The 21,764-nt window shown below is 39.1% G+C and overlaps 3 protein-coding genes and 1 long non-coding RNA gene across 4 annotated transcripts; 2 read left to right on the forward strand and 2 right to left on the reverse strand.

Annotated features, from left to right (window-relative positions):
• Window positions 1-8: 8 nt before the first annotated feature.
• On the forward strand, window positions 9-3,582 carry LOC116705398 (glutathione S-transferase omega-1). Its single transcript, XM_032541547.1, has 6 exons — window positions 9-180; window positions 1,047-1,155; window positions 1,260-1,482; window positions 1,587-1,688; window positions 1,905-2,011; window positions 2,430-3,582. Exons 1-6 carry the CDS (start codon window positions 153-155, stop codon window positions 2,578-2,580), a joined length of 720 nt encoding a protein of 239 aa, XP_032397438.1. The 5' UTR covers window positions 9-152; the 3' UTR covers window positions 2,581-3,582.
• On the reverse strand, window positions 3,441-7,790 carry itprip (inositol 1,4,5-trisphosphate receptor interacting protein). Its single transcript, XM_032541546.1, has 2 exons — window positions 7,638-7,790; window positions 3,441-5,502 (listed from the first exon to the last, which is right to left on the reverse strand). The coding sequence occupies exon 2, from the start codon at window positions 5,433-5,435 to the stop codon at window positions 3,831-3,833; it is 1,605 nt and encodes a 534-aa protein (XP_032397437.1). The 5' UTR covers window positions 5,436-5,502; window positions 7,638-7,790; the 3' UTR covers window positions 3,441-3,830.
• A 2,555-nt stretch (window positions 7,791-10,345) lies between these two features.
• fas (Fas cell surface death receptor) lies at window positions 10,346-15,314 on the reverse strand. The gene is made up of 9 exons (XM_032541723.1): window positions 15,110-15,314; window positions 14,601-14,695; window positions 13,963-14,097; window positions 13,735-13,852; window positions 13,531-13,589; window positions 12,882-12,977; window positions 12,660-12,703; window positions 12,304-12,325; window positions 10,346-11,622 (listed from the first exon to the last, which is right to left on the reverse strand). Exons 1-9 carry the CDS (start codon window positions 15,187-15,189, stop codon window positions 11,333-11,335), a joined length of 939 nt encoding a protein of 312 aa, XP_032397614.1. The 5' UTR covers window positions 15,190-15,314; the 3' UTR covers window positions 10,346-11,332.
• Window positions 15,315-16,684: 1,370 nt separating this feature from the next.
• Window positions 16,685-20,905, forward strand: LOC116705520 (uncharacterized). The gene is made up of 3 exons (XR_004335947.1): window positions 16,685-16,722; window positions 19,019-19,104; window positions 19,910-20,905. It is a non-coding gene; the product is annotated as an uncharacterized LOC116705520 (long non-coding RNA).
• The last annotated feature ends 859 nt before the right edge of the window (window positions 20,906-21,764 follow it).

Here is a 21,764-nt window from a genome sequence, read left to right on the forward strand (position 1 = left end):
CCATGCTATTGGTTGATACTTATCTGACACGCCCACACCGGAAGAGGGGTACACATTAAATAATTCTACCTGTCTTCTCGGTCATCCACAAATCTTCTCCGTCCGTGCCAAGTCCGTTTTCACACTGATCTTCATTCACCACAAGTGTCAACATGTCTACTGAAAAGTGTTTCGCCAAAGGTAAGAGAGACAGCGATTACTGACTGACTTGCTAGGAAGATTAACTACGATTAGCATTCTCTTTCTTTCACTGTCTACGGTTGTTCTTTGTCATTCTCTTAAATCGGTCACGTAACGTTAAATACCAAAATTGTATGTGTATATGTCTTTCTTTTCCACTGAATGCATGGCTTTGCATTAATACCCGAGTTATTAAACTGAACTTTGCATGCTGCCAGATGTTTGAGATCCAATTCGATATTTCTTCCTCTCTGCTGTTACGTTATTTATGCAAAGTCATGGTGACTATTTCTGCCGAGTCACGATGATGACATGCAACGTTAACCTCCTCAGTCCGTTCTTATAATACATCCAACAGTAAATCAATTCTTCAGTTCAATTCTCCAATCAACTCTTCTTTTACCTTGACTCTTATCTGTACCACTGAATAGAATTCGCTGTGTACAGCGACTCTATGTGGATACTCTGATCTGATGACATGCAGAACTAAAATACGACTAACATGTCTTAGAAGTATTTAGGCTAATTTACTGATATTATAATTCACTCATTTAAAATGTTATCAGTGGGACACATCTCACTCTCCAATGTGGCTGTAAATGGCGGAAAGGATGAAGTTCTGAGAACTGGTTTTACATTAGATAAATAAGTTAATTACTGAGATTCTTTACTAAATATTATTATTCACCAATGCAGGTGTTTTAATTGGAAAATTCGAAATGCTTAAACAAAAAATCTGAAACAAAACTAGCAGAAGTGAATTTACATGTTTACTTTCAGACATAAATACCCGCAAAAACATAAATCAACTTGCTCTGCTAGTGGCATTTTGTCATGTTGGAAATGGCAATATTTTTTTCTTACAGGAAGTGCTGCACCCAGTTCAGTCCCCAACGGTTACATCAGACTTTACAGCATGAGATTCTGCCCCTTCGCCCAGAGGACCAGATTAGTGCTGAGTGCCAAAGGGATCAAGTAAATACACATTTTGTATTATGTTTGAACATAGCTTCACTAACAGCAAGACATTAAATCCCTGTGATGTGTGTTTTGATTAAATACCTTTTTTTTTCTTTTAGGCATGACACCATCAACATCAACCTGAAAGACAAACCTGACTGGTTCCTCGAGAAGAATCCGCTTGGTCTTGTCCCAACACTGGAGACACCTGCTGGGGAGGTGATATATGAGTCTCCCATCACCTGTGACTACCTGGATGAAGTTTACCCTGAGAAGAAGCTGCTTCCTTCCTCTCCTTTTGGTAGAGCTCAACAAAAGATGATGCTAGAGCAATTTTCCAAGGTACCTTATATGAAGACTTGTCTCTTAATCCTGGGGTTGTGTTTTGTATACTTGTCTTCTGTTAACAACCATCAAATCATATTAAAGCTACTGTTTTTTTACAGATAACACCATACTTCTACAAGATCCCAATGGGGAGAAAGAACGGTGAGGATGTCTCAGGACTGGAAGCTGAACTGAAAGAGAAGCTTTCCAAATTAAATGAGGTAGGTTGCTATGTCCAGTGCTCTGGTTTCTTTATACATTCACCAGACATGTTTGCTTTGGTAGACTGTAAAGTCAAAATTGTCGCCAGGAATGATTATGAGAGCGCGGCTGTAACTATCTATGAATTTTAATTAACATTAAAGTCTTTAATGACTGTACCTGGCTAGTTTACAGTGTTTTATACAATGCTAATGGACGTGATGTTTATTTTTCAGGACCTGGTTAACAAGAAGACCAAGTTTTTTGGTGGTGATTCCATCACAATGATTGACTACATGATGTGGCCGTGGTTTGAGAGGCTGGAGGTGTTTGAACTGAAACAGTAAGTAACAACCTCTCAGGACATAAATAAATAAAATACATTTTATTGATGGTAGCATTTCAAAACACTCAAGGTCACCATGGAGAGGTGCAAAAAGTACAAATATTAAGTACAGTACAAAAGACTTGTATGTTGATAAGCAAGGAATCTCACCAGAACAGAGCCTATAAGTCTTCTTTGTCAGATTTCCTTCATGACATCTGACAAATCATATTTCATTAGGACAACTAATGTCCACTAACTAATGTTGTAATTTGGTCTTAGGTGAATGATTTGATTAACGGAGGCTGAAGCTTCTGTTTGTATTTGTGTCAATTGTTTGGTTTGTTGTATATTAATGTGATGTCTTCCTGCTACATACAAATTGCCCTTTTGGGATAAAGAATAAACTTAACTGATTCAAGTTGTCTTTTTGTAGTTGCCTTGACAGCACACCCGAGCTGAAGAAGTGGACAGAGCGCATGCTGGATGACATGGCTGTCAAAGCCACCATGCACAGCATGGAAAACCACAAAGCCTTCACCAAGACTTACGGCGAGGGGAAACCCAACTACGACTATGGCCTGTAGAAAATAAGTGATCAAACACCTTGAAGCCTCTGAAAACCCACACAGGTGTTTTTAGTTATTCTGGCTGATTAGACTCTTTTCAGGTTGAAGATGGGCCAGAGCTTTGATAGGAACTTAGTAGGTAACAAATTCTTTCTACCAATAAGTATGACAAAAGGTGTCAATTGTCCTACCCTAACAGATGCAACAATACTAACAGTGGACTCAGGAAGATGTCAATCACTCAGTCTAACCACACAGTCCTGGAAAAAGGTCCAATCAGCCACATTACCTACAAACACCTGTGTGGGTTTTAAGAGCCTTTAAACCATCCCATTTATTATTCATAGCCATGTTTTAGGTCATTGTTATTCTCTATAGGTCTGTTTTTTCTAACGCTGATGTAAAATATACGGTAACAAATTGGTTAACATTCAAGTGATACAATTGAAATGTTTTTGTATATACCAATTATGACCTATTGTCATTGAAGAAAAATATGAACCATAATAGGAATGAGGGAAATATGTCTCAAGGTGTTCAATGATGTGGCTCTTTTTCTAATAAAAAAAATGTCGATGTAATAACACTGGCCTTTATCAGATTTTTTGACTGTGTTATAATAAACATGCATTCCCTTAGGCTTCACAGGGTGGTCCCATTTAATAAACAGGGGACAACTGGACCATTCAGTAGAAATGTAACAAGTTTGCTTTGTAATAAGCAATAAAAAAAACATTGAACATTACAAAATGTAATAGCTGCCATCAGATTTGCAACAGTATGAATGCAAACAAACACTGCAACATTGTTTGGTATATTACTCCCATTTAAACCAGCATAGAGAGGTATTTCTGTTTAAATGTTCGATTAAACTGAAAAAAGTGCTTTGTCTTTTATAGGTGAAAGATGAAATGCATTAATACTTGTTGTTGCTTCTTTTAAAGGCAGCAAATAACTACTGAAAAATTCACGCCCAGGTTACGCCTATAAAACAAGCAAGAAACAATCCTAGAGACTGAACTAAAAAAAGAAAACACTGATTAAAATTCTGCTAATGTGTTGGTCGGAGTCCCTTCTTTCCACTACCTTGTCAAGATATCAGCGGTGACTAAAATAACTGTTCTATGTGCACCCTTTATTTGTGTATGTGGTGCAACTATTTTTAACCTTATTCTTGGTAAAACTGAATAATATTTAAAGAGCTGCTAGTGCTTTAGTCATGATAAAAAATTTTTTTTTTTAAAAACATGGCCTAAGCTCACAAACTTTCATCTAGTCTGGTGTAAACCTTCATTGGGTAAGTGCGGTGTGTACTCTTGTATGAGCACAGGTGCATTTCTCAACATCTCGTGGAAATGCCTGACTGTTGTTGCGTAAAGTCCCCTCTGCAACACCAGCGACCGGAACAGATTGATGGGCTCTGCTTTGCGAATTATCTCAGGTACCTGGACTTCTTTTGGCACATTACTGTTACCAATCAAAACATGATGAAGTCTCTTCTCATGTAGGCTCCTCTGCAAGAAGCTGAGTACATCCCGAAGCCTTTGCTCCACACTCTCACTGCCCCACACAGAGGGCCTTTTACTCAGCAACAGATGCAACAGAGCAGTCTTTAAGTGGTAGTTAGTCAGGGCACTTTTTCCTGTGAGCCATGTCTGCTTTCTATTTAGGAAGGTAACTATCTGAAGGCAGTGTAAATGACAGGAATGTTGTGGTAGGCGTTTAGCGAAATGTTTCAGCAAATTCCTCTCATAGACGGCGACAGAGAGGGGCCAGTATGGGTCAGGAAAGCTGTCACAATCTGATGGAAAGTGTGAGACAAAGTAAGCATCTGTATCCTTCAACTGAACCACCGGTATAATGTTCATTACAATAACTTTCCCTGAACGGAATCGGATCTTCAGAGCACCGGCAGCATCCAGGTTGCGAAAAGTGACCTCAAAGTCGTATTTGTGAGAGATGTGTCCCCAAGCTTTGGTTACAGAGATCTGAAACCACTTCATGACTTGATCTTTGGATAAGAAACGTGTGTTTCTAGAGCACAGCAATTCATCAGGACTATGGTCCACTTTGAGTGTGTCATCCTTGCCATGCAACAGACAAAGCATGTCTTCTCCCAGGTTAGCATTGCCACAGAGACAGCCCTCCTCGTTCTCACCAAACCTGGTCACCTTTATCTTGCCGCAGCCCTGCATGTCTGGAGGCATGTCACTGGAGGGGCTGCACCAAAGGTGGAACTCATAGGAGTACGGATCTGGAGGTGAGAAAGGCACTATAAGGTCGCACATCAGTGGCTTGCAAACCTTCCATGACTCAAACATGCTTCCAATCCCGACAAAGTCCCAGACCTCCATGTCTGCCTCCCTGTCACATACACTCCTGAACGATTCCAGCAAGTCATCTGCAAAACCCTCAACAAACTCCCTCACCCTCCAGTTTTCATGGGCTGAAGTGTAAGTGCATTTGTCACAGAAGTTGCTCAGGATATTCTTATCCAGCACCATCGTCCTGGGAGTGATGGATCCACTCTCTAAAAGCATGTCTTCATCCTCAACTGGCCAGATTTCTATGTCACCACCACCCTGCACCCTGCACATCTCGATAGTTAAGAATATGACGAAATACACTATTCTCCAAAAGTACCATCTATAACCTTCCTCCGAGCTGGGTTCTTCCTGCTTTGAGTCCAGCTGTGAAAGCTCTTTCTCCAGCCTGGCCTGCTCCCTTTCAAGCCTCTCCTTGTGCTCTTGCATGCGAGCTATGAGCTCCTGGTCCTGGTCTGGGAGCGTGGTGTTCTCTTGGGGAAAGAGCAAGGGGTGGTTTAATATGGCAGCGGCCATCACCATACACACTCGTGCAATGGCCCCCTGCATCTTCACCTTGTTTCTGAAATACACATTTAAACACCTCGCAAATTCCCAGGCAGCTGCAGTTCAGATCCTAAAACAAAAACAGACATAATGGTTTTATTGAGAATCCAGGTGGATTTAAAACAAAAAAACTAAATGTTTGTGGCCTGAATAAAATGTATAAAAAAATCATGGTCCAGTTATTTTTATAAAAGTGCTCCACCCTAGAGGAAGCACAGATTGTACCTCTAAATATAGAGGCAGTGGGCTGAGTGACGCACCCGTCCAGTATCAAACTGTGCAACAAGTGGGGAAGGAAGATTCAGCCTCTTGGTTGCCCTTCTCTGATAACCCTAATTAGTTACCAAAATTGTGCCTGTTAGCATTTGCATCCTTTTAACATTTTGTCCAAAAACAAAAACTAAATAACACCTCCCTTTCTGGAAAATGTCCAAATAAAGATTATATAAGATGAAATCCTGCTTCTAATAGAGACAATGTGGGAAAAACTCACATTAGCATTATCTTCTTCTTTCCTGGACGTCATCAGATAACCTAACTAATGCAATATACTGTACAAAAGAGGAAATTACATAAGTCTCTTGCTTATGTAATTTCTTTTAGTTGAAATTGCATTGTCCCCAGGGGATAAATACAGTTATTTGAATTTAATTAAATTAAGATCCTGACTGAATTACTATCATCAATATGATCTTTAAAATATAATATGTTCAAAATGGACTTCCTTTGGCAAATAACTGAAACGAGAAACAGGAAGTACACATGAGATGTTCAGTCAGACTTTAGCTTTAAAATGGCAGCAGTAATAAAGCAGCCAGGGGAAACTTCCCATGACTTACTCACTGGGATGTTTTCCAACACTTACATGGCTCATTCCATCCAAACAAGCAGCAAGCCAGACAGAGAGAAGCCTGTGCTTTATTAAAAAACTATTTGAGACCATCTATTGTTACAGAACATGAAGTCAAATTAAACGAAGCCGGAGTCCTACTCACTTTTCCTCAAAAATATTTTAGTTACAAAATTGATTACTAAGACCACTATCTAAAAATACTCTGGTAAAAGTATAACTCATCAATATAAGTATTATGAGCAAACCATTGATAAAATTGGATTGTCATGTTGTGCTTAATGTACTGGTTTTATTTATTTATTTGAGTGCCCTAAAAAGCGCTTTATAAAAAAAACATATTACTATTAGTATTGTTATTAGCATGGCTACTAGGTGAATTATTGTTTAATAATGTTATACAACATTTGCTTTATATTTGTTATCATTTTAATAGGAACCATTTTAATCTGTAAAGTAACCAGTAGCTACAGCTGTCAAATAAATGTAGTGGGGGAAAAGTATACATTTTCTTCCCTTATGTTGGAGTAAGGAGTAGCCTACAGTATTTTATGAATGAAAGTACTTAGTAGTCAAGAAGTCAGTAGTGTGATGCCCATTTACTTAAGTAGCTACAATTTTAAGTATTTGTAGCCTACCTTACTTTCCATTTACATTGCTTTTAAAGCTTTAGTCAGCCTACTGGTTGTTTTGCAGGTTCATATTATTAACACAAAGTATAATCAACTACCAAATGAGGATTTATGGTCAACTACTATTAACTACCCAGCAGTATATTAAGTAGGCTACTTCATATCAGCTCCACCCTTATCTGCTGCAACATTAAAGTGATGTAGGCCTAAGCCTATACAGTTATGCATTAATGAATCCATTTTCTAAAATTGACCATTCTGCAGGAGTAGGCTACTTTTGAAACGTTAAATTTATTTTGATGCTAATACTTTTGCACAATTTTAAAAGGACTTAACCTTCTTAACAGTAGATTTCTACCATGAAGTAGCTATTAGTAGCCTACTTTTATTTGAATAACATATCTGAGTAGGCCTACTTCGTTCACCACTGAAGTAGGCCTACAGGTGCCTTTTTAAATAGTTACTTAATCAGCCCCTAAATTGGGGCATATAGTTATAATAAGTACATGAGTAAATGTAAAACACACGTCTTTCCACCTCCAATGTGACGTGTCTGTGTAGGCCTACTTGTAAAGTGATGTCGTTTAACACACAGTGCACGGTTACCTCCTCGGTTGTCTTAGCAACAAAATAGTAACCCGCGGCGCTCACATCCCGGAAATGTCGCAGCAGAAAAAACATTATTCCAGATACATGAGTCAAAATAAAACTTGATAAACCTACCTTAATGTTGTTCTCTGGCTAAGTTCATGATGATGACCAGTGGGGAGCTCTCCAATGAACGCAGCTTCATCATGTGAACAACGAGGGAAAACGGTTTTTTTCACAGCTCTTTTCTTACACATTTCCTGACTGTGTGCCCCACCCATACAGACAGACACCGCCCAGCTTCCCCTCTTTAACCGTTTGGCCTCTTGAGCTGTAAAGAGCAGGATTTTTGGTTTCTTGATGAATTTAAAATATCATAAATGGTGTGCACAATCAAACTGTTTTCACTTGATAGGATCCAGTTTAAAAACTGAATGAATTTAGCCTACTATTTGCAGAAGTCAACCAATACACTGTGTATTGCACCTCTAGGTTACTGTACTTTGCACTTTAATGTATTTTTTATGCTTTTATATATCAATTTCAATATAAAACATAGGGGCCTACATCTTAGCAACGTGATATTGTAGGCAGTAGGCCTACCCTACTGTGGGAAGAAGTGCTCAGCAAACAAAAAAACTTCAGGGAACTTTCCCTAAAGAATCATAGAGGGTTCTCTGAAGGTTACATTAAAAAGCTTTTGCAAAACTTGGATGACTACATCATCAGTAGTTATGAAACCCTAAAAACTTGAACTTAATCATAAGTGGACTGTGTGCATTAAGGCATTTGTTGATTTTGCTAATTTTCACTTCTAAGCCATAAACTAAGATGTTGCAAAATGTAAAAAAAAAACTTTCTTAAATTTCACTGCTGAAAATGAATGATGGTTGGGCCTTGATTTGGGTCAAAATGTTACATGAAATATCTTAGCTAATCTTGAAAACGGCATACAAATTAACAACCTGGTTACACTGTTCTACACTAGCCAGCCATATGTTGACAAGAAATATGTTAAATCCACAAGGTGGCACTTCATTCTTGAGCAAATCAGGACACAAAGGACCCCAGAAAAAAAACACACTGCTCATTCCATATAACAGCCTACACAGGTCTACAACAACAATCAAAATGTTGGCCTTTAGAAGCAAAAATCCATAAAACACTTTAAAATTATGTCAATGGCAATGATTTATTGGCACACATGACATGCCAAACGTTTGATTTGTCAGTATCTTGTTATACCCCTCAGGAAATTATGTTTTATCATATACAACATTTCCTCAACAACACCCTTCACTAAGCAACCCAAGCAACAGTTTTCACCCCTGGCCAGTGGAATCAACGTGGTCTTCTCCACCCCTAAATGAGCTCCCAAAAGATGTGAGTGGGCAAGGTACACAACTTTAGGAACATAGCATTTTGGGACTACCAGCTGATCAACAACAAGATCACCCCACTTACCACCCTATACAAGAGGCCCTTTTTCACTGACAAATGTGGAAACATAATTTGACTCACCCCACCACACATTTCTCCTTAACAACCACTAGGTTTTGTCTGGCGTGTTCCAAGTTGGCATCCTCCAACTGGGCGGTCCCAAACTGCCCTTTTCCAGCCCCGTTTAACCCTTCAGCAAGAGAAGCTCAGAAAAAACTTCATCTGACGAGGGTCCTCCGTCCCCAGGGTATCTGCATGGTCCCGAGCTTCTTCAGCAGGTTCCTCTTCAGATGAAAGGGAGGGCCCTGAGGGTGCTGCAGAGGTATGCACCAACTTTGCTTTTCTGTTTCTCAGATGTTTGTTACTTCTACTACTTCTCCTGGGGCCCCTGGTCCTGTGGTCCCATAAACGGCAAAATATACGCCACTCCCGCCCTATCAACAATGGTGCAAGCAACTTTTTTCTACCATGCCCACCTCAACCTCAAAGGTACCCCTTGTGGTCTGCACCTTGATATGGGTTCTGGGATAATCCTGTGAGTCTTCATGGATACAGGATACTGGGATGAGGGGCCCACTGGGCCCAGGGGTACCTGGGAACTCCCCAAGTCCAGCAGGGCCTTTGGATCCCAGATCCCAATCCTAGCAGCCAGTTTAGGGGCCTTCATGGGCCCAGCAGGTGGTGTGGTAGTTGCCACTCCTCATGGAGAGTCTATTGACCCAGCTGTGGGCACTGGTTCATCATTGATGGGACAACCTGGGTGGTGTGGTGTGGATTCGGTGCTTCTATATCCCCATTTTTCAGCCTTGTCTTGTCTCTCCTGTGGTCAGAACAGCTTGGACGTGGATTCTCCATAATTATTCACATCTGGGAGTGTAAGGTCAGGATGCCTGCCCACTCTGCTTTAGGCCAATGCTATCTCTCTGCTGTCCTTTCAAACACCTCCAGATACGCCTCGATATCATCTTCACCTCCTTGTTTGGTCAGCAGTACTGGGCTCTGTCGGTTTCTCTGGCCCAGTGCAGTCATAGCATCTTGTAAAGACACCAGGCTTTGGGCCTGTTGAGTTTGGACAAGCTGGGCTGATGCACTCCCCATAGCAGTACCTGTGTCTCTCTCTTCTATCTATCTTCTCCTCTATCTATCTTCTTTCATTGGGAATCCTTAGCGACAGAACAGAATTGCCTGCATTCTCCACCGAAACGTATAGTTTACTTTTTTAAAAGGGTAATACTTTAAATTACAACTAGGAAGTAATGTTGTCGTACATGCAGGGTGCGTATTAGAGCTTAAATAATTAGTTGACAGAATTGTAATTGTCAGCAATTTTACTTGAATATTTCAGTTATTTTGCTCTTCAAACGTGAAGGTGTGTTGACTTTCTGCCCCACTGCCACTAAAGTACTGGTAGACAACAGAACAAAAATGTAGATACAAGGGTGAATAGTTAGGATGCAGGTCTATTTGTATTTTTTCAATTACTGAATACTTAATAATAATTGAACTAATAAAACAATTTCGGGGTGCAGTAATGTTACTTTGTTAGGAAACAAAATGCATATGACCCCTTTATTCTAGCAATACATTTATTCAGGTTTATTACACAATATACAAGCTGTGGCACAAATGACACTAAGGGCCGTTACAGAGTCAACGCATGCGTACGCATACGCATCCGCGTCGATTCGTAGCAAACTATGTCGTCCCAGCACCAACGCATGCAATGCTATGCATTGTCGGTGGGGGCAAAATTGCAAGTATTGTACATTATTTCAAGTATTTATTATATTACATTATACATTATTATATACAGAAGGTTTAAATACAACCTTCTGCCGTTACCCCATCTCATCCTTGTCACCATTTCAATGTTGGCTAGGCTGTACGTTCAACAAAAAATAGGCAATAGGTTTCACTCCTCTTTAGTTGCCATTTTGATCTGAATATCGGCCGTCTCTGCTACCCCGTTGCGTGAGCGGTGTATTGCATTTCACGCATCGCCCGTGACGCTTGCGTCCGCTGTATAGACTATGAAAGGGAGCTTGTCACTCGCGTTGACGCTGTAACGGCTATAATGTAATATTTATGAACACTTTCATACCCAAAACGGGAAGTAAATAGTTGACAAAAATCTCTATATCCAGTATTTAAGCAGATAACAGGGACTTCTATAACAGCATTCACTAGATCACAGTAGTCCTCCAAAATCTCACCTTAAATTCTGCTTTTACAAAGTTGAAGTTCAGACAAAGTCTCATAATAGTTACATACAATCTTAAATTAGTATTTACATTTTAATCCTATCATGTAAACATCTCAACTGGTTCAAAAATAATAACTCATACAATAGACAGCGCTGCAAATAATTAAAAGGTGCCAACATTAGACCTTCAAGCATGATTATTATTTGGTCTAGACAATATATCCATCACCCGCTCTGCTCTGTCCTTTTTGCCACTCTTGTGTAGTATTTGGACCAAGTTTCTTGAAGCCTCCTTGCCATTCTTCTCCACCCAGATCTTTAGTAGTTCAAGTGTCGCCTCCTGAATATTACCAGGGTGGTTCATTTGACAAGCCTCAATAGTAGGGTCTGTTATTGTGCTGCGCATCGCTAAATCCTTCATGACCTTCCATCCAATCACTTCTACAATGTCTGGCAGGTGAGCCTGGAGATCCACAACTGGAGCATATGTGAACGACAGAAAAAGTGGTGATTAATGCAACAAAGCACAAAACACATATCACAACTTTATTGATTCTAGTGACTGAAAAAAGACACAGACAGATTACAAACAGCTATGTTTAAGTGTCATTAAAAAGTGTCCCAATTACACCAATCTGGCCTGACTCCAAATCACTGCTCACATCTTACATGTTTCCAGTTAGATCTGGTGTTTTGCTAATTCACAGTGGTTAGAACAACTGAGCTAATCAGAGCTTTGTAGGTAGGTTTGTTCCAAAGTAACAAAAAAACCTACATCCATGAAAAAATTACATTAATGGTAAAAAGTGTATATGAGATTTGCTGTAATTCAACTTACAGATCATTAACAAATGGGCAGAAATCGGCATCTCTCTCAAATTGTCATGACCATTGTTAAGTTAACTGCTTCCTGCCACCGCTGCTAACATGTCGACCAAAATTGATGTTGGCACTCACAAGTGATTGGTTAGAAAAAAAACTCCCAAACAGAACATGACCCCAACAGAACATGACCCAATACAAGACTGAATAATGACAAAATGAAATGTAGATTGAGTCTGGTTATCAATCAATTCGTTATTTCATCTAACAAGCTCAAAATATAGTGAAATAGCAACTTAAGCTCTAATACTGCAAAATAAAATCTGCTTTTCTTACCTCTAAGAAAATGACTGTTCTCCTGAGAAACAGAAGTAAAATGAATGTTAATTAACAAATTAACTTCACAGTGATAACATAACAAATTTCTTACACAAGCTTTACAAATGTCACACAACAATAGTACTGATACAGCAAGCACACTAACATGGACAACAAAGGTTTCAGACAACCCACCTAGACCTCCTATAGAAAGGGGCAGCTATGCCGAGAGGAGAGACATAAAAGCGCTCATCATGCATGCACATGTGAGACAAAAGATTTGAGATAAAACCGGACAAAGGCCAAACATCTTAAAGCAGGTCAGAGAGTTATAAATGGACTAAAAGATCACATTGGATTGGAGAATAACTCACCTCAGATGTAACATTCATCAGTTCGACTTGCTGTTGTCTCTTTCCTTATGTTAATTGATTTAAAAAAAAAGACACAAACTGATTATTAAGAAGATAGAAAAATAATAATATTTCTTGAATGGAATGGGAGCTGAACCTCTGTTATTATAACTGTACAACATGATGTTTAGTGCCCTCTGCTAGTCCCATTAAATATAGTTGCATAGTAGTAGAAATACTCACGGTTGCGTCTCCATAACCAAAGGCCAAGAGAAATAACAAGTAGAATGACAACCACTGGGACAGTTATGCCGACTATTATGCCCACAGTATTATACCCTGAAACACAAAGACACATTACATTTTTATCACAAACAAAATTATGCCATTTCTGTTTATAAATGACATGCCAATATACTAATTGAAGCCACCATGATACAATAGGCTCGTTCGAGATGAACTGTGCCTCGCCTGTAAAGTGGACGACAGCTGCCAAAATTCTCTACATGCGATCTGTTGCTGATGTTAATAAACCATAGACTGTGTGTGATCCGTGATCTGAACGGATTAAGTCTCAGATTTCTCAACGTCACTATCAGGCACACAACATTTGTTCTGTACAGAAAACACGCTTTAAATCAGACAAATAGCAATTAAAATCCCTGCGATTCCAAAACAATAAAAAGTTTAAATAAAACGTCATCACGTTGAGTCAATTCGGAACCAATCAGCTGAGAGGCTGGCGTTTACCAGCATGCTCTGGGTCCCCCTTGCACTTGTGAAATTTCCGTTGCCCACGTGTGCATGACATCAGAGCAGGTCAAGCACAATTCTAACCGGCATTAGACCTAGCGCTTCTCAAACGAGCCTAATATCGCTAACTAAACCATACCTTCACTGCAGACTGTGTCACTGTTGGCTGTACAGGCTACTTTGATGCCCTTTTCACATCTTGAAACAAAAGTAAAGCAAGTGTGAGTGATAGTATTAAACGCTTTACTTATTATTTCTTTTAATATGTTTGCAGTCTATAAGGCCAAGTTTTTAAGAAGCTATGCATACACTGTTCTAGTTTACATATAAGAAGAGAACTTACACTTTACAAGGGTAGCAGATTTTACAGGTTTTTATGTCGCTGCTGCAATAGTGATCCTTTTTACATCGACACCTAGCGTTTCTGGCAGGGGTACAAGGTTCGTCCACCTCTAGATTGGCTGAAAGAACAGTAAAACCACCCAACAAACATTAGAGGGAATGACAGACCTTCACCTTTCTCAGAACTGTATGTCTTTGTAAAAAACAACAACAGAAATGTCCATTATACCATTGGGTTGTGAGCAGGATGTGCAGGGCTCACAGGACTCATGGTTATTAGGGTGACTGCTGTATGTCTCTTTAAGACAGGTCTTGCATTTTCCAATTTGTAGATTCACAGTGCAGTGTTCTTCCAGGTGCAGACCTACAGTACAGGAGACACATGAACCAGAGGCAGAGTTTGGTCCTTCCAATGATTTACACACCCACACAGGCAGCCACATGCAAACAAATCTAAAAGTTAGTATTGTACCACCTTTTCTGGCAAAACACACACTAACAGTTTGAAATGGCCATATTTATCAATATATTTAACATTTCATGTTATCGTTCTGCTGTGGCTAAAGATTTTGCGTGACAAGCCAGTGTCCAACAACAGAAAATGGTCACTACTCACCACAAAAACATAGGCTATTTGTGTTTATTTTGCAGTATGTGTGTTTTTTATTTATATGAAAGGAGACTTGTGTACATAGTTAGTGTAACACTGAACATGCAAAAGACATGTTTTCCATTCATAATAGTTGTGCACATTAGTTTCTTAGAAATGTCATATGATAAGTTCACATGCAACCCACATGGACAGTAGAAAATAGGTAATCCCTGACTAACACTTTACAGAAGTTCACATAACAAGAAGACACTCACCAGCTCCACACAGACAACACTTCTTCCCCTCATGTTCGTATGTGCCGTCGACACAAGACTGGCTTATGTTTTGCCCTTCATTGGTTGAAGAGGCACTGGAAAAGACAGAAAACGAAAGTAAAATACGTTTTAGAACTATATTAGTTGAAATAAATAACTGATTTAAAAAATTCGCCCTAGCTGGTCGACTCTGTAACGGTTAGATTTTAGGCTAACCTACCTATCTAGAATTTTGAACTCAGGTGTTGTGGCGAATTTTGTTACTGTCAGCCCCAAACCTCTCAATTACTGTCGTCTAATGTAATACTTAACCTCAACCCAACCTTAGCCCTAGCTACACCTTTACATTCCTCTACTAGTAGCTAGCTATACATTTAGCGTTAACCTAAATTTAACGGTTGACCCAGACCACGGGAACATGGTACAGACTTCGACACAACACCATCATGCAGCCTAGCTAGCTCACAGACATTCCTGATCTATCTAGCTATGTAGCTAACTTTACTTACGCCGACTTAAGGAGGAAGAGCAAAACCAAGGTGACAACGCTAAACCACGCAGGAAACTTGCTTGACTCGGCGGCAATCATGCTGATATAGTACTATAACGCTATATACTTTAGGAAACGAACGAAAAGGTAACTTAAAAAGTTAAAGTGAGTTTCCAGTAACCGCCCTACTGCGGAGATCGGGGGTTTCTTACTTTCAGTTTCTGTCACCAATGTACCGTACAGTATGTCTACAATATAGCCTGCACATAAAACAAACATCCATATATTTTGTAGGGTAGTATACTACTGTATGTTTCCAACTTGAATCATTCATGAATCATTCTTTTTTTTTTTTTGCACACCCCTTGAGTAGTGACATTTTTTTGACTGTCATAATCCCAAATATACAATTTCTATGTTTTAGAAACCTCCACATTAACCATCTCTCTGTCAGCTGTGGTTAAGCAGAGCCACCATATAGCCAACACAACTCTCACCTTTCTCAGAAAACTGTAATCACAGACCAAAAAAGAAGGTCATCTATTCAGTTAGCTGTTCAATTATAGTTGGCCTACTACATTTTATTTACCAATTGACAATCCAAGTGGTGTTTTAACCCTTGTGTTGTCTTCACGTCAATGATGGTCACTTTTTTCAACATTATCATCGCTTTTCCCGACATTTGTCACTTTTTCAATATGTGGGTGTTTTTTTTCTTTTTTTACTTTTAGGTGTTTACGTTTTTTTTTTTTTTTTGACATTTTCAGCGATTATTTGGACAGTCAATTTTTTTGTGACAAATAAATAAAAAAATTAATTAAACGGGTCAATTTGACCCGAGAACAACATGAGGGTTAAAGCCATTTCCATGCTAAGGGTTGTCTGGGTTTAGAAATGCTGAAGCCTTTAGTATTTTCCAGCCTAAATAAAATCAATTTTAAACATATTGTTTTAAATGCACTGTAATTAGCTAATAAAATACCCACCATGTGTACGTTTCTAATTGCTGAATATAAACTACTCAAATGTTTCCAAAACACACCTCGATTACCTCAATGGCTCTGGTTATATTGTACAATGAAGCCAGTAACAACCCTGGTTTAGAGATGCCTCCCTTATGCTAAACTCAAATTGTTCCACTAGGCGGTGTTATTGCTCTTTGTTCATTATATAGCTGGAGGGGGTTGCTTCTAATTTCTTGTGGCATATTCACATATATTCAAACAAAGTATTGTTTGAAACATTTAGTACAGACAGTAGATTGTTTTACTTTAAAAAAAAAAGAACATATATGGCAGATAAATGCAGCATACTGTTAGAGAATACCGGTGAGTGAAACTGATTGAGAATTGAATTGCATCTGATTATTGCAATCCACAGTACACACCAAGACATACTACATAAGAATGATTTTGCTTGTTTGTTAAGCTTTCCTTTAAAACTGTGGACATAATTTAATGTCTTAACAGTACCCATGCTTTTAGGTTCCAGACAGATGAAAGGTGATTTGTGAAAGTAAAATTAAGTTTAAAACATGCTATTTTTGACCAGTTACTAACTCACAACTTTTCTTTCTTTTTCTGTTTCTGCACAGGAAATCAGCAAAATAAAGATCAAAAGAAGGTGATGCAGGTAAGCAAAGCACTGCAAAACTGGATATCTGCCAACCTGATTAAGTTCTGTTTGAACGTCCATAATACCAAACAAATCAATATAATCTAAACTCTGTCTTTGATTTATAAAGTTATTGTGGAGTGAATTAATGAGGCTCTTAATGTGCTAGACAAGCCAATTTATGTAGCAGGAAATCATTTCTGTCTGTGCAACTAAGAAATTAATGCCTCAACCACAAGAAACGCCATATTTGTTTGATCTCTGCCAAGTGTAGTTAACAGCAAATTTATCTTTGAACAAAAGTGAAGAAAAAAATATTTGGCTGGGGAATAAGAACTTAACTTGGAGGAGAACTCCTGTGGGATTTGGTTGTTTTTGCAAGTGTGTCAAATTTCATCCCTTTGTAGTCCCAGTGTGTCCCAGTGTCGGATTTGTACCAGTCTGCTGCCTGCTCATTTGGCCCATTTAGAGAGCAAAATTAACACACACACACACACACACACACACACACACACACACACACACACACACACACACACACACACACACACACACACACACAGGTGTTGTAGAAAATTATGAATTCATATTTTTTGCCGCTCAAGCAGCATGGCTCTTGGAATGGCAATGTCAGTCTTTCGGTTGGTGTACCACTTTGGTCCAGACTGAAATATATCAACAAACTACTGAATGGATGGCAATGTAATTTTGTAGAGATGTTTTTGGTTAGCAGAGGATGAAGGCTAATGCATTTGGGGATTTCCTGAATGTTATTCAGGTTGCCTTTTGTGCCTTTAAGTGAAATGCATCCACAGCTGTTGGACAGACAAGAGTTTTCAACTTGTGCCAACATCAGGTCAAAATCTTTTAAAAGTTTATGAACAAATATGTGCTAAACTAATACCATTTCCATCCATATCGGCTCAGAATAGCAAACGTTAGTATGCTAACATGCTAAACTAAAATGGTGAACAACATTATACCTGCAAACATCAGTTTGTTAACATTGTCATGAGTATGTTAGCACTTTGACATTAGCATTTAGCTCAAAGTACCACTGGGCCTGAGTGTTTCAGTTACAGCGCTACTAGCATGTCTGTGGAGTCTTCGTATTGTTGGAATGTATTCACGTAATATATTCTCAGAGTTGAAACAGTTAACATGTATTGAATATCCAAACCTGAAAAGGAAGTGGGCCCACTGGATCGATGACAAAACAATGGCAACAATCTTTTCCTTACCATTCATTCTTTTATCAACAGAAGTAACTGTTTCTAGATGGGCTTTGAAAAGAATATACAGTGGCTTGAGAAAGTTTACACAGCCATGCTAAAGTTGATTGAAAAGAAGAATAAAAAAACATCTTTTGGAAATTGAAGTTAATGCCTTCATTTAAAAAAAAATTGGAAAATCCAACCTTTTAAGAACACTCATTTTCTTTATGAATGAATAATGTATTGTAAATAGATAAATGTTCTTCCTTAAAATACAGTGGGCATAAGTATACACACCCCTATGTTAAATTCCCACAGAAGCAGGCAGATTGGCATGGTTTTATTTCAGTTAGCTTAATAGCTGGTTTGATTTGCAGTGAGAGATGATCTTATGGAAAGTTCCCCATATCTTTATGTATGGTGAAGGGTGCATAGGTGGGTGTATACTTATGCCCCCTGTATTTAAATGAAGAACATTTATGTATTTGCAATACATCATTCATTCACTAAGAAAAAAATGGTATCCTTAAAAGTTGGATTTTCCAAAATGTTTTGAATTAAGGCATTAAGATCAGTTTCCAAAAGATGTTTTTTTTATTCCTCTTTTTAATCAACTTTAGCATGGCTGTGTAAACTTTCTCAAGCCACTGTACATATGGACATTATACAATTCAAATGTTGGAAGTAAATCTGGTGGCCTTCTCCTTCTGCTGCTGATTTGAGGATAAATAGGTGGATGAGTTGGACATGGTCTTCTTGGCACAAACGCATGTATTTTGGTGCCTCATTCTTTGTTTTAAGTGGGCTAATGCTTAATATAATAACAGCATATACTGTTATATGTAGCCCAATAGGCCACAATGAGAGCATGTCTCTCTTCCACTCCGCTGTACTGCAACAAAACCAAATAGCTGCAAAACCACCAGCAGAGAAGTGCAGCTTGCAGATTTCAGCTCTGTGGAAGGACATTATCTTCCATGGCCAATGTGTTCCGCGTCCCATCGCCTCCAGGTCATATGCAGAATAAGGCAGAGTAATAGCTCCACTGAGATGGAGGGGAGAAAAATAAAATAGAAAAAGAACAATGTTTTTGTTGTGAGGAGGAAGCTGCTGGAAGGGACCGTGTTGCAAAGCCTCCCCCAGGGACACAGAAGAAAAGGGAGGAGATGAGTCGGAGAAGCAGAAGGTAACAGCTCTTTTGTTTGGGTAAAAGAAACACCAGACAGAAAGAGACAAGACTTTACTCGTTGTCACTGCGTCTGCATGCTAAAGTTCATCAGTGCTGTATTGCATTTTAGTGTGTTTCATAGATTTTAAGTACAGTCATTGATGCACTGTTTTTTTGTGGGAATTGGGTCACCACAAGGGTAACTCAAAACTCTAAATTACAAATAACAAGCAAAGCAACAAGTTTTTCCAGAAATGTCACTGCAAACATGTCAGTGCCACCTATTATACTAGCTGAGCTATTCCCCCTGAAGTATTATGCATCTGTTAATTTAAAATTTCATGCATGTTGTGAAAGAGAGCTTCATATTTAATTTTTACTTCCTTGAGGTTGAGCTTCTTCTTTAACTTGAGCCATAGCACTTCTTTAAAGAGCCAAAGCTTTTAGGCCTGAAGGTAGTAATCATAGTTCATGAATGCCTTGAGAGTGAATGTGAAAACTATATTTCCAAAGGTATTGGCTTTGCTCTTTCAATTCAGAGTAGCTATACTGCTGCGATTTGACATTTACACATAACCACCGGGACAGTTTTTCTTTTTTTGTGAATATTTAACACATTCACCTTAAAAAGACCCACACTGATGAGGTTTTGCCATATTCAGTGCTCCTGTTCAGAAGCTGAAACCGTGGTATTAGAAAATTCAAGAAGGGATATCTTTATTTGGGATATTTTGAATGTGTTAAGAGTGAGAGAGGAAGTAACTGATATGTGGCAAAATGTACCTATTGCTAACTGCTTGTCTGCCTTGCAACCTGTGTACAGTGTTGAAGAACTGGGACTGAAGGACTGACAAACCCGATGCTTCTTCACACACAGAACAGGAAGAGAGTCGTGCTGCTCTTCAGCTACAGGAAATAACCTCTGTGCTTATGACGCAGGTCTCAGGGGAATGTTCAGCAAGTTCTGTAGGTCTGAAACATACTGTACGCTCTGTAACTGCTTGAGCGGCAGTACAAACACACACATACACACACACATACTCATAGCCAAATATTTCTTTGAGAGCTACTTTGTACGTTTGGGTTCATCACTAAATCGTCAAAAGCAACTACAGTATCCCACTGTCTTTCTCTCCCTTAGCACCAGCTTACACACATGCACACACAAACTACATTAAAGGATGTAAATCTGTAAAACTGCCACTAGACGATATGTCTGTGCAGAGATTTCCCCCCCGCAACACGTACAGCGGTCTACCTAATTAGAGCTGAGCACATCTGTGGGCAAGGGAGTCTGCCTCTGCACATGGAGGGGGGATTTGGCCGAGAGCATTCACTGGGCTGTCTGGTGGGGAAGACAATGGAGAGGAGTGCCGATTGGATGTCTTGTTCCAAACTGTGCAGAGTGCTTTTCCCCAGCACAGAGGAAAGAGAAGAATAATGCCAGTTGAATGTCCCATAGAGATGGATTTATTGAGACTATTGGTATTGGAAAATCCGGTTAGGGACTTAATCAAAATAGAGCGGCAGCGGGGAGAGACTGAGCTGAGACTGAGCTGAGCCTGTAGAGCGGGGATAAAAAAGACCAGCCCTGCCTGTCCTTTTCCTTTACCTGTCCTCCTGTCCTTTGTCTAAACCGTTACATGAAAGAACGTCTGACCTCTAGGACAACCCCTCGCTCATTTGTGAGCCTGCCCTCATGCAGACTATGTGAATGCTTTATATGTCTGTGGTCCTTATAGTCCCTTAACCTAGCATAAACCTACCCAACCTAGCATTGTTGTGATCTCCATTCCCGGCCCGGGGTACTTGTAGGGTACTGCTGCAGTTGTCAGGGAAGCTAGGTCTGGCAAGCAAAAATACAAATTACTATTTGTTTAAAATATATTTACACATCTTGAGTCAACTGTAACACACAATTGAGTGTGTGAAAACTAAGAAAGCAAGCAAAAAAGTTGAAATTGTTAACTAAATGTCAAAAGCTGGTAAGTAATAAACGGGGGAAACCGTTAGCTGAAAGTAGTGAATAAAACCTTGAAATATTTGCTAAAAGTAATAGATTTGAGGCTGAATCCTCCAGCTTAAATTACTGATAGTAGTACACGTGCAAACGTGACCAAAAACACATACGAATTGAAAGTGCAAACGTATCAAAATAATGTTGTAATGATACACTATTAGATAATAAAATAATAAACATTTGGAACTGGCGGTGTTGATGAAGGGGTACTTGCATACTTGATATCACATTCACCGTGGCCTTTGGGTTTTTATAAGTGATGGAGAGGACTAGTCATTTATTCACAGGGAACTAATTGTGTGGTTGGTGCTCCAGTTTAATCGGAACATAACTGGTGATTTCGATGAATGGGGTACTTTCATACTTGACATCACCTGTACAGGGCGGTAGTGGTACGTGACAGAAAAGGTTGGAAAATCCTGATCAACATAATCTGACTTTCTGTGAGCGCTAACTTTGCCAAGGCTCAACAATAATTTCACTTTATCTTAACAACAGACAATGTTCAGAAATGTAGCATCTGGATTACAATCACAGGACAGTGATAAACAAGTCAATGTTATTTATAGGATCAAATCATAACTAGAGTTATCTCAAGACACTTTACAGATAAAGTATTAGGTAAAGGTTTAGACCACACTCTATAATTTATAAAGAG

The sequence above is a fragment of the Etheostoma spectabile genome, chromosome 17, assembly GCF_008692095.1.
Source record: "Etheostoma spectabile isolate EspeVRDwgs_2016 chromosome 17, UIUC_Espe_1.0, whole genome shotgun sequence".
Classification (NCBI taxonomy): domain Eukaryota; kingdom Metazoa; phylum Chordata; class Actinopteri; order Perciformes; family Percidae; genus Etheostoma; species Etheostoma spectabile.

What these genes read in the sequence shown, in the direction of transcription:
- itprip (XM_032541546.1), bottom strand. Translation starts at nt 5,435, where the DNA reads ATGCAGGGGGCCATTGCACGAGTGTGTATGGTGATGGCCGCTGCCATA.
- LOC116705398 (XM_032541547.1), top strand. Translation starts at nt 153, where the DNA reads ATGTCTACTGAAAAGTGTTTCGCCAAAG. An exon ending in TGAAAAGTGTTTCGCCAAAG is followed by an intron (nt 181 to 1,046) that starts GTAAGAGAGACA and finishes TTTTTCTTACAG; the next exon opens with GAAGTGCTGCACCCAGTTCA. An exon ending in GAGGTGTTTGAACTGAAACA is followed by an intron (nt 2,012 to 2,429) that starts GTAAGTAACAAC and finishes GTCTTTTTGTAG; the next exon opens with TTGCCTTGACAGCACACCCG.
- fas (XM_032541723.1), bottom strand. Translation starts at nt 15,189, where the DNA reads ATGATTGCCGCCGAGTCAAGCAAGTTTCCTGCGTGGTTTAGCGTTGTC. An exon ending in TTGGTTATGGAGACGCAACC is followed by an intron (nt 12,704 to 12,881) that starts GTGAGTATTTCT and finishes AATTAACATAAG; the next exon opens with GAAAGAGACAACAGCAAGTC. An exon ending in TGATGAATGTTACATCTGAG is followed by an intron (nt 12,326 to 12,659) that starts GTGAGTTATTCT and finishes TCTGTTTCTCAG; the next exon opens with GAGAACAGTCATTTTCTTAG.